The sequence below is a fragment of the Curcuma longa genome, chromosome 3, assembly GCF_044706935.1.
Source record: "Curcuma longa cultivar G26 ecotype Majalengka, Jawa Barat chromosome 3, ITB_CL_G26_1.1, whole genome shotgun sequence".
NCBI lineage: Eukaryota > Viridiplantae > Streptophyta > Magnoliopsida > Zingiberales > Zingiberaceae > Curcuma > Curcuma longa.
In genome coordinates, this window is record NC_133863.1 from 14,146,687 (window position 1) to 14,159,588 (window position 12,902).

General features: G+C 40.2%; 1 protein-coding gene across 1 annotated transcript; it reads left to right on the top strand.

Annotated features, from left to right (window-relative positions):
* Positions 1-3,476: 3,476 nt before the first annotated feature.
* On the top strand, positions 3,477-5,315 carry LOC141822653 (protein XRI1-like). The gene is made up of 9 exons (XM_074709986.1): positions 3,477-3,517; positions 3,771-3,832; positions 3,923-4,045; positions 4,122-4,243; positions 4,353-4,416; positions 4,500-4,581; positions 4,684-4,736; positions 4,843-4,923; positions 5,035-5,315. Exons 1-9 carry the CDS (start codon positions 3,477-3,479, stop codon positions 5,313-5,315), a joined length of 909 nt encoding a protein of 302 aa, XP_074566087.1.
* Positions 5,316-12,902: the final 7,587 nt, after the last annotated feature.

Here is a 12,902-nt window from a genome sequence, read left to right on the forward strand (position 1 = left end):
TTAAAATAATAAAATTATTAATAATTTAAATAAAAATTATTTATTATTATTATTAATTAATAAAATATTTATTAATTATTTTAATAATTTTTATTTTATAATTTTAATTAATTATTATTTAAACTAATTAATTATTTTAAAAATAAAAATAATTAATTAATTATTAATAATTAATTTTAAAAATTAATAGTTAATAATAAATTATTAATTATTAAAAATTATTAATTAATTTTAATTAGTAATTAATAAATATTTTAATAATTTTTATTTTTTATAATTAATAAAATTATTAATTTTATTAATAAAAAATATTAATTTTATTAATAATAAAAATTATTAATTATTAATTATTAATAAAATAATTTATTTTAAAGATAATAAAAATAATCTTTATTATTACATTTATTTTTATTTTATTTTAAAAATTAGGAGGGTATTATTGGTATTTTATAATAATAAAAATTAGATTTCTTATCGAAAATAATGTACACCAAACACTGTAATGTAATCATTCTTGTAATCAAAGATTACATGCATTCCTTCAACCAAACATAATAATGCAATCTTGATTACATTACATTACATTACAAACTTGATTACATTACAAGCGTGATTACATTACGTCGTACCAAACGTAGCCTTAAAATCGAGGAGGAGGAGATGCAGGGCCCACGGATGTGAATAATAAAATTTCAAATTTCAAATTGAATTAAATTGAGCTTTAAAATCGAGGAGGACAGCGAACGTGAATTACTTTCCAGATTAATTAGACGAAATTTAAATATCTAAATTATCAAAAACAAAATGCATCAACCAACTTTAACCGTGTTTGAGTTTGGCATATAAGGGAATCTTCTTAAGTTTGTAGGGTTTTAAGGAAGGAAGAGAGGGGCGAGCACAAAGAAAGTACAAGAGATACCATGAGATTTTTTTCAATGATAAATTATTTAAAAGAACGATAATAACAAAAATAAAATTTGAATTCTAAATAAAATGAATATTTTTTAGAAGTTTATTTTTGCCGATCGCTTAAAGGTGGAATCCGGCCCCACACGATCGACCCTATGACCATCTATGAGAAGGTAAATCGAGAAATTACAGGGTCACAACGCAGGAGGGTATTGCCTGACTTCGAACTCTTGTCCTCTTCTGCAAGTCTGCTGCGTCGTAACCAACTCAGCTATGCCTCGGGGGACAAGAATAGTGCTCTCTTCTACATTAGGTGGAATTCGCCACCTTAGCGGCCCTACACGATCGGCTCCACGACCATTTGTGAGGAGGTAAATCGAGAAACTGTAGTTGGTCATGACGCATGAGGGTAATGCTTAGCGAAGGGTATTGTCTGGCTTCGCCAAGATTCGAATCCTTACCCTCTTCTATAACTCTACTGTGTCGTAACCAACTCAGCTATGTCTCACGAGCAACAATAGTGCTCTCATTGCATAAGAATCTATCTCATCATTTTCCATCACACTAGAATTCGAGGGCTTTAAAAGTCTGACTTTTGAAGTTGTATTTTATATTTGTCAAGACAACGACCTATCTCTAAAAATGATAAATCCCAGTCAGTCTCATGGACTGGGGTGATCAGCCCGATCCCACGGAAGTTTCCCACCGACCACCAGGGTAAATCGGGAAGCGCATACGATGGCCAATCCGAATGCCCAGTATCCTTTAATTGCGTTCCCTATTTGGAAGAAAATTCTTGTAAATACGTCATAGCTGAGGATCGAACCGCGGGTCCCTAGGTCACAATCCAGATGTCCTACCGTTGCACCATTGCCCCCGGGGACGACAATGGCCTATCTCTAGAATTAATGGGATGAAATAGAATGCATCGATTATTAAAAAAAATATTAACTTAAACACCAAGATCAACTTTTTTTTTCTTTCTTACTTTTAAAAACACATCTAAATTATATTAACAATTAGAGCTATAAAACGGATCAATTTATAGCAAGGCAGGTCAATCCACTATAAACCTATCATATGGGGCGGAACGGACCGACCCACTAACTTAGTGGATTAAAAAATTTTCAATCCAACTCAACCTAAGACGGATTACGGATTAGACGGATCAACCCATAAGCATGTTAAAAAATATTAAAAATATTTTAAAAATTTAAATTTGGAGTATAGTTTAAATTGATTAAGTTGAAATTTTTAAATTTGAATTGTAATTTAGATTAATAAAGTCCACTAATTCATTAAATTTTTTATTTTAATTTTAAATTTTAAAATAAATTAATAAACTTTCTTAACCCAAGAACCAACTCAACTCCGTCGCGGACCAATCCACATGGATTGTGGCCTAGGCTAATCAATTCATCTAAATCTATCTTAAAATAAATTAATAAAATTTTAATTTAATTCATCTAAATTATTTAATTGGTGGATCAATTCAACATGTTCAACTTAAATTGACAACTATATTGACAATAGTATCTCAATTATTTATTGTGTTTAGTATTGCAGCCCCTTTTGACTTAGTTTAGACCACTTGTATGATTTTTTTGGTACTATAAAGATAACCATGATGGACAATAAAATAAATATAGAAAAAAATTATTCCATAATTGGAAAAAAAAACAAGCTTACATAAATATCATTAAAAAAAATATTTCTTAAATTAGAAATAAAGCAATGCTGTCCTTCAACTTGAAACGGGACAACTATGCCCTTGAACATGGCTCACCCGTTAGGCATAATGGAGTTTTAAGATGATCGTAGTTTAATCTTTTACTGGGGCATACGTCAGCATTGAATTTGATGAAAAACTAGAGTTAGATGGTTGTGAAATCCAAATATTGATGGGTGAAAAAGTCGACGAATTTATCTCTACGAGTATAGTACTCATTTTAATATTGGAACGATTTACAATGATAATGAGGTTGATTTTTTTTTTTTTGCAGAAGAAAAGGAGACGAAGAATTGAAAATCTAAATTATCTAAATAAAAAATTAAAAATGGACTGCTGCTCTCTCATATATTATACTTGTTTATTCTTTTGAAATGGCCATTATATATATTTTTTAGAATGACATTTAAATGTGAAAAATAGTCGAATCGAAATAAATTTAAAATGACGAAGAAGGAAACAAAATAAAAATAATTATCAAATTATAAGACATTTTAGCCAGGTGTATAATTTTAATGAAATACCATTGCTCCAACTACTCGTAATTATGCTATTCCTTGAATCATGACCGTTGGTTCATCGATGTACGGGCGCGAGTTTTCACTTCCTTCACAGATCCCCTCGGACGGAGAGAGAGAGAGAGAGAGAGAGAGAGGAAAACGTGCCGTGGGGATCGCAGTTCTTTTTGCTCTTCATCTCTTTAGACGACAGACAGCATCAATGGCGGCCGCTAAATCGAAAGCCAGTCACGGTTTCAGATAAAGGAGTCAAACTTCGCTGCATCTCTCACTGGGCTATCTCCGCGCTTGGCTTGATTTCTTTGTACCTTCACTGTGAGATGGATTTCCATGGCAACAATGGCGACGATGTCAACGGCATGTGAGATGTTTTCCGGGTTGTTGGGTCCATGAATGATCCGATTCAGATGATCTCTCCTGAATCCGAATGATTTGGAATCCTATTTTTCTTTCTTTGATTTTCAATCTAAGTTTTTATTGCAGATTTTCTCACCATCTATATTGGTTAAGCGAGTATAGTTCCGTTTCGGTTTTTTATTGAAGAGTACCGTGTTGTGTGACGATTTTAAAAGTAAAATTTGGAATTTCATGCTAATGTTCTGTGGAATTTGTAGCAGCGATATGTGGCATTGGCAGCGAGAAGAAGAATATTGCCTGTCCGGAGGTTCCCAACTTGGTTTGTTTTCTTAATCATCTTCAATTTTGTGCAACTTTTTCATTTTCATTTTCTTTGTCAACGTTTAATGCTTATTTCTCGAATTCACAGGCTTACCTCAATGTTTGTGGGATGATAGCGACGAAAAAAGCGAGAGTCTGTTGCATACGATGGGAAATCAAACTCCACTTCGAGATTTTGGTCATTTTGACTTAGACATATTGGATTTGGGAGGTATGTTTTTCAACATTGCTTACACTTCACATTGTTTCAAGTCCTCTTAAATTTTAAGTGAGATAAATGGTCGCAGACGAAGGTGAAAAGGGCGTGGACGAAGCGCAAGGAGCACCAAGATTGAAAAGGCGCCGGGTTCTACATTTTACTTCTGATGACGATGGTGCCACAGCCAACAAGGAGCATCTGACCGCTGCAGTAGTAATTTGTTCTTAGACTATTTCTTCAAATGCATAAAGTAGACTCGTCACCGCACCTATTATTATTCGGTTAAAGCGTCCATTTGCTTCCCTTGATTTTACTTTAGGTTCAGGAAAACTCAGCGTCAGTAAAAGTTTGGACAGAAAATTTACAGCCGAATCCCACTTCAGGTTTTTATTTTCTTACCTTGGATAGAAACTTTGCTGTTGTAGATGTGTATTTCTAGGTGTTCTAATCAAATAATTTATGGTAGATGATAGGTTTCTTTTCAGCAATGAAGTCTTGGATCCGTCCACAGATGAGTGGCTGGACAACTATTTCAATGACAGTGAGATGTATTGCAACTCTAAAGATATCCTTTCCCTTCCAAGCTTCATGGTCGGAATTTACTGATTTGCTATATTCTGTTGATAACCTGATGCTGAATTTCACCGTAGGTCTTCCAGTATGAATGATCAAGTCAAACTCAATAGTCAAATTGATGTTTCAGGTTAGCAGAGAAGTGAAAAAGAAGTTTAAAACAAAGTGACTTGTTTATATTAGAATTTTAATGCTGAGAATATTATTTTAGCAAACCTCTCCCTTGTTTTTCATAGATTTCCTCGGTGGAGAACCTGATAAAAGTACTAAGCTCTTGCCCAACCACCCTAAATCTGCTACTCTTAAAATATTCAAAGGTAGTATCTTGTGGTACTGCTAAAGATCCTATTTTTATTTAAGACAGAGTAATGTCTTTGAGTGCTTAAAACACTTCACGACTATACTCATTTCTTTACTATCCTTTTCAGGCAGCAAATCTCATATCAATTCTCTGACAAAGTTAACTACCTCTGTTGCTTATCCTTTTACCCTCGTCAAACCATCTGAAGTTCAAGGACACTTGACTTTGAAGGATTTAAATCAGCGGATTCATGCTCCACCACCATCAAGACCTAGAAATGAAACGGTTGATGATCCTGTAGTCAATTATCCAACCTCAGCTTTTTCTGGGAAGCCTGTTGTTGTGAAGACCAAGATTCTCACTGAAGGAGGCAAAGGAAGCATTACTATTCTAAGAACCAAAGGCTGAGAGGATAGTTTCCCTTTCTTGACATTGGTGCTCATTTCAGTGAGGCACCAAAAATGATCAAACATCAAAAGCTGGTCGTACATACTTAAACTGAAAAATCTTGTGCTTGTGAAGTCTTTTGGATTCTTTATTTCTTTTAATTTACTGGTTAACTGATATGGCTACTCTGTAGCTTCAGATAGAGTTCATTCTTTGAATCTGATCTGTTTAATTGGCACTAACTTGCCTTTTCATTCCAATCAAAATATGCACTTGTGAAATTTGAGCGTGTGTTTAGCCAAATGATATAGGCTTTTTTTTGTTACTCTTGATTTTCTTTGCTTGTAATACTCTTTTCATTGCTAGATTGGGAGCATTATCCCTTACAGTTTCTTGATGAGCTTGTTATTTTCTTGGATAAGCTCATGTTTGAGCTTTAACTTAGAACTTATCTGTGTGCTATTTGTTCATCACACCCAAGGAACTGAAGCTAGGCTAAATGCCCATTGAATGGGGAGTATTTGGAATTCCTTCAATAATCATAAATGAAAACATACTGTTTCCAGGTACTATGTTTCTGAATCTTGGTACTTTTGCATCATAACTTCATCTAATCTTCTTGTCATGTAAAGAAGAATATCTCTTGATTCAAAGAGGCAGTTCTGTTTCCCTATTTGTCAAAACGTTTGGCAGGATATGAATCATATTTTTCATGCAGGAGTATGAAACTTGTAAAGTGCACAAGTGTAGTTAGTTTTATTTACTAGATTGGGCTGTTTTTTCACATTCAGAGTACTGAGTCTATTAGGGATACACAAACCAAAATATGAAATATAATGTAATGTCATCATCTTAAGGTTTGATGTTGGCAGATTCGATATAGCTTGTTCATTATTCAATGCCGTAGGCCTATCTACATTAAATTGTTGATATTTGCTTACGAACTTGATCTCTGAAATTAATTGCATGGAGCAATGAAACTTATTGAATATACTAGATCTATTGATGAAGATTCCATTAATAGAATAAAGAGCATGCAGTCGAAATGGTGAAAAGCATTTGTAGTCTTGTGTAGCTATTGTGTTCCCCTAGGTTGTAGGACAAAATTTATGAAACTATGCTATGATCAACCATATTTTAATATTTAATGGATCAAAGTGTTAGATGTTGTGCTTAGGAAGTGACATGTATATAAAATGTTAATGTGGTAAGGATGAAAATGATAAGTTGAATATGTAGAGTTGTTAGGAAATAAACATAATTAGTATTTGAGAGAAATTAGTTGTATCTCTAGATCAAAGATAAAAGAAGAGAAAATAGTTTGAGATGATATGGACATGTTTAAAGATGATTATTATATTTGATAGTTAAACAATTGAATCTATTAGAGTAGAAGAAGCTATAAGGTGTAAAGAAAGACAACAAAAGACTACTCAATAAACAACAGTTTAATTAATTTAAATATATCCATTACTATAATTTTGTATAGAGTTCAGTAAGGGTAAAATTCATGTCAAACCCAAATAGTTGGGATAAACATAGGTTGATGATATAGTGATTTGAAATTTTTTAAGCACAAGCTCTCTGGATATTGCATAAGTGGAAGAAGTTGATTGCTTGACATTGATTTCTGAATGTGTTCTGATCTCATGATTCTATATCCATTGCTCAATGCAGTGAACATGTAACTTTCTAAGACTGCTGAATTGATATTATTGCATTTGGATTTGTCAGGATAGCAGTGGGGCTACGAAGATGATCCACTAGAGCTGTTCACGCCTTCCAGGTGTCTTTCATTGCAGATTTATGATGTTTGGACATTGGAGAAAGTAAAGAAAAGCAGCTGGTGTATAAACGCACTACATGTGAGGTTAGTACATCATGCGATGAAATGCCATGCATTTTTTACGACTGTGAATAAGTTTTATAACTTGAGATGAATTGCAAGTGCTAGAATGAGGTTTTGGTTGTTTTTCTTGGAAACAAAGCTTCTACGATTTATGTACTTGAGGTTCAACTCATATGAAGTTACTAAATCCTATTGTTCTTGTTAATTAGCCTGTGTTTGTATAATTATACTTGGATACCATAACACTTTGGTGGGTAGATAGAATAAAATTAGTAAACTTTAAGATGAAAAGCTTGCTAAGAGAGTGAAATCTTAATCTCTATATTTAAGAAAACATGTATAGATTGGAGGGGTACCTATGTCAGTCTCTCTAAGAGAGTGAAATATATTAATTTAGAGATAATGATACAAACAATCAGTCATAGCAATGCTGCACCTGAAATAATGATACAAATGATAGTTTTATATAAAGTATACCTCCATGTCCTTTTAGAAGATGATGTTCAAAATTCAACGTCCAGATGGTTGTAGAAGGGACATCTCATTCCCCTCAGATTGATATAGAAAATTTAACTTCAAACATTCTCTTAACCTAAAAAAAAGCTCTCCCTACAGAGAAAATTTTACCTTCTCTGCAAATCTTTTGGCCTTCTAATTTCTGAAAACTCCATCACTAAGAAATTTGTAATCTCTGTTGTCACCATATAGATCATATTGAAAACCATCCAAGAATTTCTAAAATAAACTTTATTTGCTACTTTGGTGGTGGTCGGGCTGTTTGAGTCTAATGTATTACTGAACTCAATAGTATCCACCTCAGACATAGAAACTAACTGTGTTACAAATTGACTTTTTAGATGATATGAAGAAGATCAAAATAATACCTTGGTTTTTGGCAAGAAAAACTAAGAGACTAAGTTCATAAAAAGTCAAGAATATAAAAGTTTACAAATAGTGAAATGACTTAGAAAGTAAATGTAATATATGTAAATGTTCGACTCCAAGAAAACCCCTTGAAGGATGAGCTAATGTTATTATTATTATTTTTTCTTTCGACATTCCCTTGGAGATTGTAGGAAGACATGGAAATTTTTGTTCAAGGACCACTATTGCATTATCATCTTTGCTTTTAGGAGTAGCTTGAGATACCACTTAAGTGCTCGATGTTGGTTAGGGGCAAGTGTAGATATTTTGTTCCGGCTCTTTACCGACGACAGCAGAATCACCGGACAAGGGGGTGGCCGCGTCGCCCAATCCCGAGACCGCGGAGGAGAAAGGACCTGCAGGGGGGCACTGGAAACACGGATTAGCTGGGCGCCGGGGGATCCCGGCGTGGCCACTCCGACGCTCAAGTCAGATCAACAGAAAAGTAGAAATGTACCCCTCGGATTCAAGATGGGTTTGATGTCGTACCTGTGCGGTTTATATAGAGCAAGAGGAGGGGGCGATATCTTCGGATCTAGCTGTTTGGGATTGGAGGAGATGGCGGACTGACAGGGTCCGCTGTGTGAAAAGTTCTTCAGATCCGGCGGTCCTCCCCTACCTCTTATCTTCTTTGAAGGGTTGCGATTGGCTGGAGTGCCTCTTGTGGATAGATGTTGCGAAGGAGCTTGGTTCTCTCAGCTTTGGTGTTATCCCCTTGTTGGGTGTGGCCAACCTGCGGAGGTGAAATGTACTGCTGTGAGGCGCTCCTAGCTGGTATTCCTAGCGGTGTAGGTAGGCGGGTCCCTTCTGGCCTTCTTATGTGGGTTGTAGTGGAGAAGACCAATAGGAGACCTCTCTTCTAGGTAGGGCCGGGCGCCTACAGTTGGGCGCTGGCCCCTGGCACCTGTCGGCCTCCGGTGTAGGTCGGCTTATGATGCGGCGACCTGGTGATGAGGTCGGCTTATGGTGCGGCGACCTGGTGACGAGGTCGGCTTATGTTGCGGCGACCTACTTAGGAGGTTGTCCTTTGGTTGTGGTTTTACTTCCTTGTGAGGTATCAGGTGGGTCTGCAGGAATTGGTCTGGTGTGTTGGTCCTGCCTTTGCCCTAACTGGGAGGTGGGTTGGGGGCTAGTATGCCTACCTGGTTCTGTGAGATGTCTTCGGTGCAGATGTTCGTTACTTTAGCGGGGTTGGTTGTGTGGCATGTGTGGGGTGCTGTTCCTGGCTGCGGGGCTAAGGTGTCCGTATTCCGCTCTCTGGGATAAGTGTGTGCCTGAGATTCGGGCCACGTGTCTTCTGGGGGCCCCCCTTATCCTACCTGTTTTGTCCACGTCGTTCCATCCGGATCACAAGCCTCCCGACCTAGTTTAGTCGAAGGAGACGTAGTGCGACTGACTGAACTTAAGTCTTGTTTGCGGCGACCTTCAGTCGTCTGATTTATTGGGTTTTTTTTTTTTTTTTTTTTCGACCGCTTGGATTGTTTTGATTTCCTGTATTTATTAACGGTCCAGATGGTTCGACCGTTCGACTTAACTTCCCTCGCCCCGTCACCTTTCTCTCTGGCTTCCGCGAACCCTAGCGCCCGTGCGTTCCTGCCTTTCCTCCGATCTTGTTCGCGTCCTTCTAGCTCCTCGGCTCTTTTCCCCTTCGGTCATGTCTGCTCCTCCTAGTAAGTCTCTCCTCTGAGTTAGGTTTTGCTTTGCTGTTTTCTGGTTCCGGGTCCTGGGGCGTCGTTCTTCTTTCCTTCTTTCCTTGTTAATCCTTCGGTTCTTCCCTTTTTTTGTTTGTTTCTCTGTGTTTGGTTTACTGCCTTTCTTGTACTCTCAATGGGAAGCTCAATCCCTTGGTGTGAGTCCGTCACTTCTTTGCTGCACCCTGATGACGCTGCGGTGCTCCGGGATCGCCATGGCATTCCTCGCGATCATCTAATCAGGATACCCACTTCCCTTCAGCGCCCGCATGAGCCTCCTGCCGGCTATGTGACCTTCTTCCAGGGCCAGCTAGAGGCTGGCTTGCGTTTCCCTATTCCTCCTTTTTTCCATGACCTGGCCCGCTTCTTCAACATTTCCTTGTCCCAACTTGCTCCCAACTCCTACCGCTTACTGTGCGGTGCCCTTATTGTCTTCCACGTCTACAAGATACCTGTTACTCCCCCCCTTCTGTACCAGTTCATTCATCCCAAGAAGAGTGAGCCCGGTGTGGTGTATTTCGCTGCCAGGTCCGGAGTTAAGTTTTTGTCTGGTTGCTCTGAGTCTCAGAAGGGGTGGCGTCATAAGTTTTTCTACGTTAAGCCCCCAACCCCTTACATTTGGTCTACTGCCTGGGAAGCTGCTTTGCCTCCCCCTCCTCCTTTGGGTTCTCATCCGTCCACTTCACGGGTTAGGGAGACGTTATCTCCCCTATTGCTTGATGCCAACAAGCTGGTATCTAATGAGGCCCTTCTATATCGCGCGGGCCTTAGCCCTACTTGCCTTCCTTTGACCTCCTCCTTATGTAAGTTGCCTGTGTTTGCTATAGCTTCTTTCTTAGGCTAACTAATTCTCTTCCTTTGTTTCTTGGTTACAGACGAGCTTCTGGTGGATGCTTCCGTACGGAAGGCTTTGCGGTGGGACCTATCCGATACTGATGGCTGGTGGGTTTCTACGGAGATGGAAGGGGCTTCGACTGCTACTCCTGGTGCTGATGTTCCCCTCGCGCCAGGTGGGCCTGTGGGCTTAGAAGCGGGGCTTGTAGAGCCGCAGAGTCCTGTGGTTGCTGGGGAGCCTACGAGTTCCGTTATGGTGGCTAGGTGGGATGGGGCGTCGTCCTCCACTTTTCCAGAGAGTTCCGGACAGTTCTATGCCTCTTTTGGCCTCGAGGAGGAAGGGCTTGCTTCCCCTTCTCCGGCGGATCGGGTGTCCGAGGCTTCGGTGCCCCAGGAGTCGGTTCCCGTGGTGGTCCGGGAGACCAGAGCTAGGAAGAGGATCCGGGAGGAAATGAGCAAGCGTCTGGCCACTCCTGGGGCTTCTGAGCCCATCCTGATTGACATTCCTGAGGTGTCTGGGCAGGTCTCCCTTCCTGAGGGGGAGCCTTCGACGGCCGATGTTCCTGCGAAACTCTTGTCCCCCTCTTCCTCTGCCCAGCCGTGTCCTGAGAAGAGAAAGGCATCCTCGTCCCTGGCCGGTGCTTCCCAGAAGAAGAATAAGAAGTCTAAGGTTATCCGTCCTCCCCGTTCTCCTTTGGCCATTCATGTGGAGGAGTCTTCTGAAGGGGACTTCCAGAGGTATGCTAGGGAGGTGTTGCCTACTCTCGACAACGACTCCATTTTTATCCATATGCATGGTAATCTAGGCAAGGTATGGAATTTTGACTTAGGGTTGTTGTTTTCTCCTGCCTGGTTGATCTGAGTTTTCCCTTTTTTGTCCAGGTGGTAAGGCAGTGTGAGGAGCTCCATCGTAGAGTGCCTCTCCTTAGCTTGGACAAGTCACGTCTTGAGGCTCAGGTGGCGGAGCTGCAAAAGCAGCTGGAGGTGTTGGCTGGGTCGGCCGCATCTCGTGCGGGAGCTGAGCTTCAACAAGAGGTTGATCGCTTAAAGTTGGACGCTGAGCTCAGGACCTCCAGGCTTCAAGAGTTGGAGCAGGAGTTAGAAGAAAGTAGAGCTGCCACTCACAAAGCCCAGTTTGCGTTAGGGAAAGCTCGGCAGGACCTCGACCTCTGGGGGAGGACCAGATTAAGGCTGGAGGCCGACCTTGCGTTGGCTTATCAGCAAAAAGGGGCGCTCCACCAGGACCTGGAACAGGCCACCGCTCGGGTACAAGAGCTGGAGTCCCACCTGAACGAAGAGAAAGGACATAGGGAGCGGGCGCTTGATGAGAGGGATAAGGCCCTATCTGAGGTGGAAGCTCTTCGGCAACAAGTGTCCGATCTTCAAAAGCAAGGGGAAGAACAGAAGGCAGCCTTTTTGACCTCTCCTGAGTTCCAGGCAATGCTGGGGAAGAAGACTGGTACTATGCTTCTGCACGGATTCCAGGGTGCTGTAAAACAATTCATCCAGTCGGGTGTGTTACCCAGGGATGTTAATCTAGGCTTCCTGAATCCTGAGAAGGTCTGGGGGGAGCTTCCTGCTTCTGCGAAGCCAAGTCTTTAATTTACTTCTCAGTTTCTCTTTTGGTGTTATGACAGATACTCTACCTGTTTTGAGGTCTTCCTTTATGGGAAGTTAACTTTGGTGCGCTATTTGTTCTTTTGGGTGATCGTTTTACTTTTGAACCTCTGATTGTCTTTGATTGTTGGCACAGATTGGTGTGTAAGATGTGCTTGTGTTAGGCTCACTATGTTACGGGTGTAGGATCTGTTGTGCGTCTTTCCTTGGGTCGAGGTCTCGTTTCGTGAGATCCGACCTGCGTACCGACCTGCGTGTGTTTCGGGGGGACCTGCGGCGAGCTCGAATTTTACCTTGCCCGCCGGTTGCATTTCCTTACTGACGTGTCCGCGAGGGGTTTTGTTTTTGGGTTTATTATTTTATTTCCCTCGTCTTTTCTTGTGGGGCCAGGCTTTCCCTGACCCGCTGATTCACCTTTCTAGGATTAACGGTAGCGATGCTTAGATGGTGTGATCACTCAACTGCCTTCTATGATTGGTGGACGTTTCGAGGGTCGCGATTTGCCGACCGTTTTGCCTTAAACCTCCCCCCGCTTTCGCCGAACCCTAACTACTCAGTCTTCGCTGTTTCCTTCCATCGTTCTCGCCTTCGTGGTTCCCTTTGCTGCGTCCCCTTCCACTACCTCTGCACGTCCTTGTAAGTTGCTGTTCCCTTCTTCGGGTGGTCTTCCTTGGTTTTTGGTGGCTCTTTTCT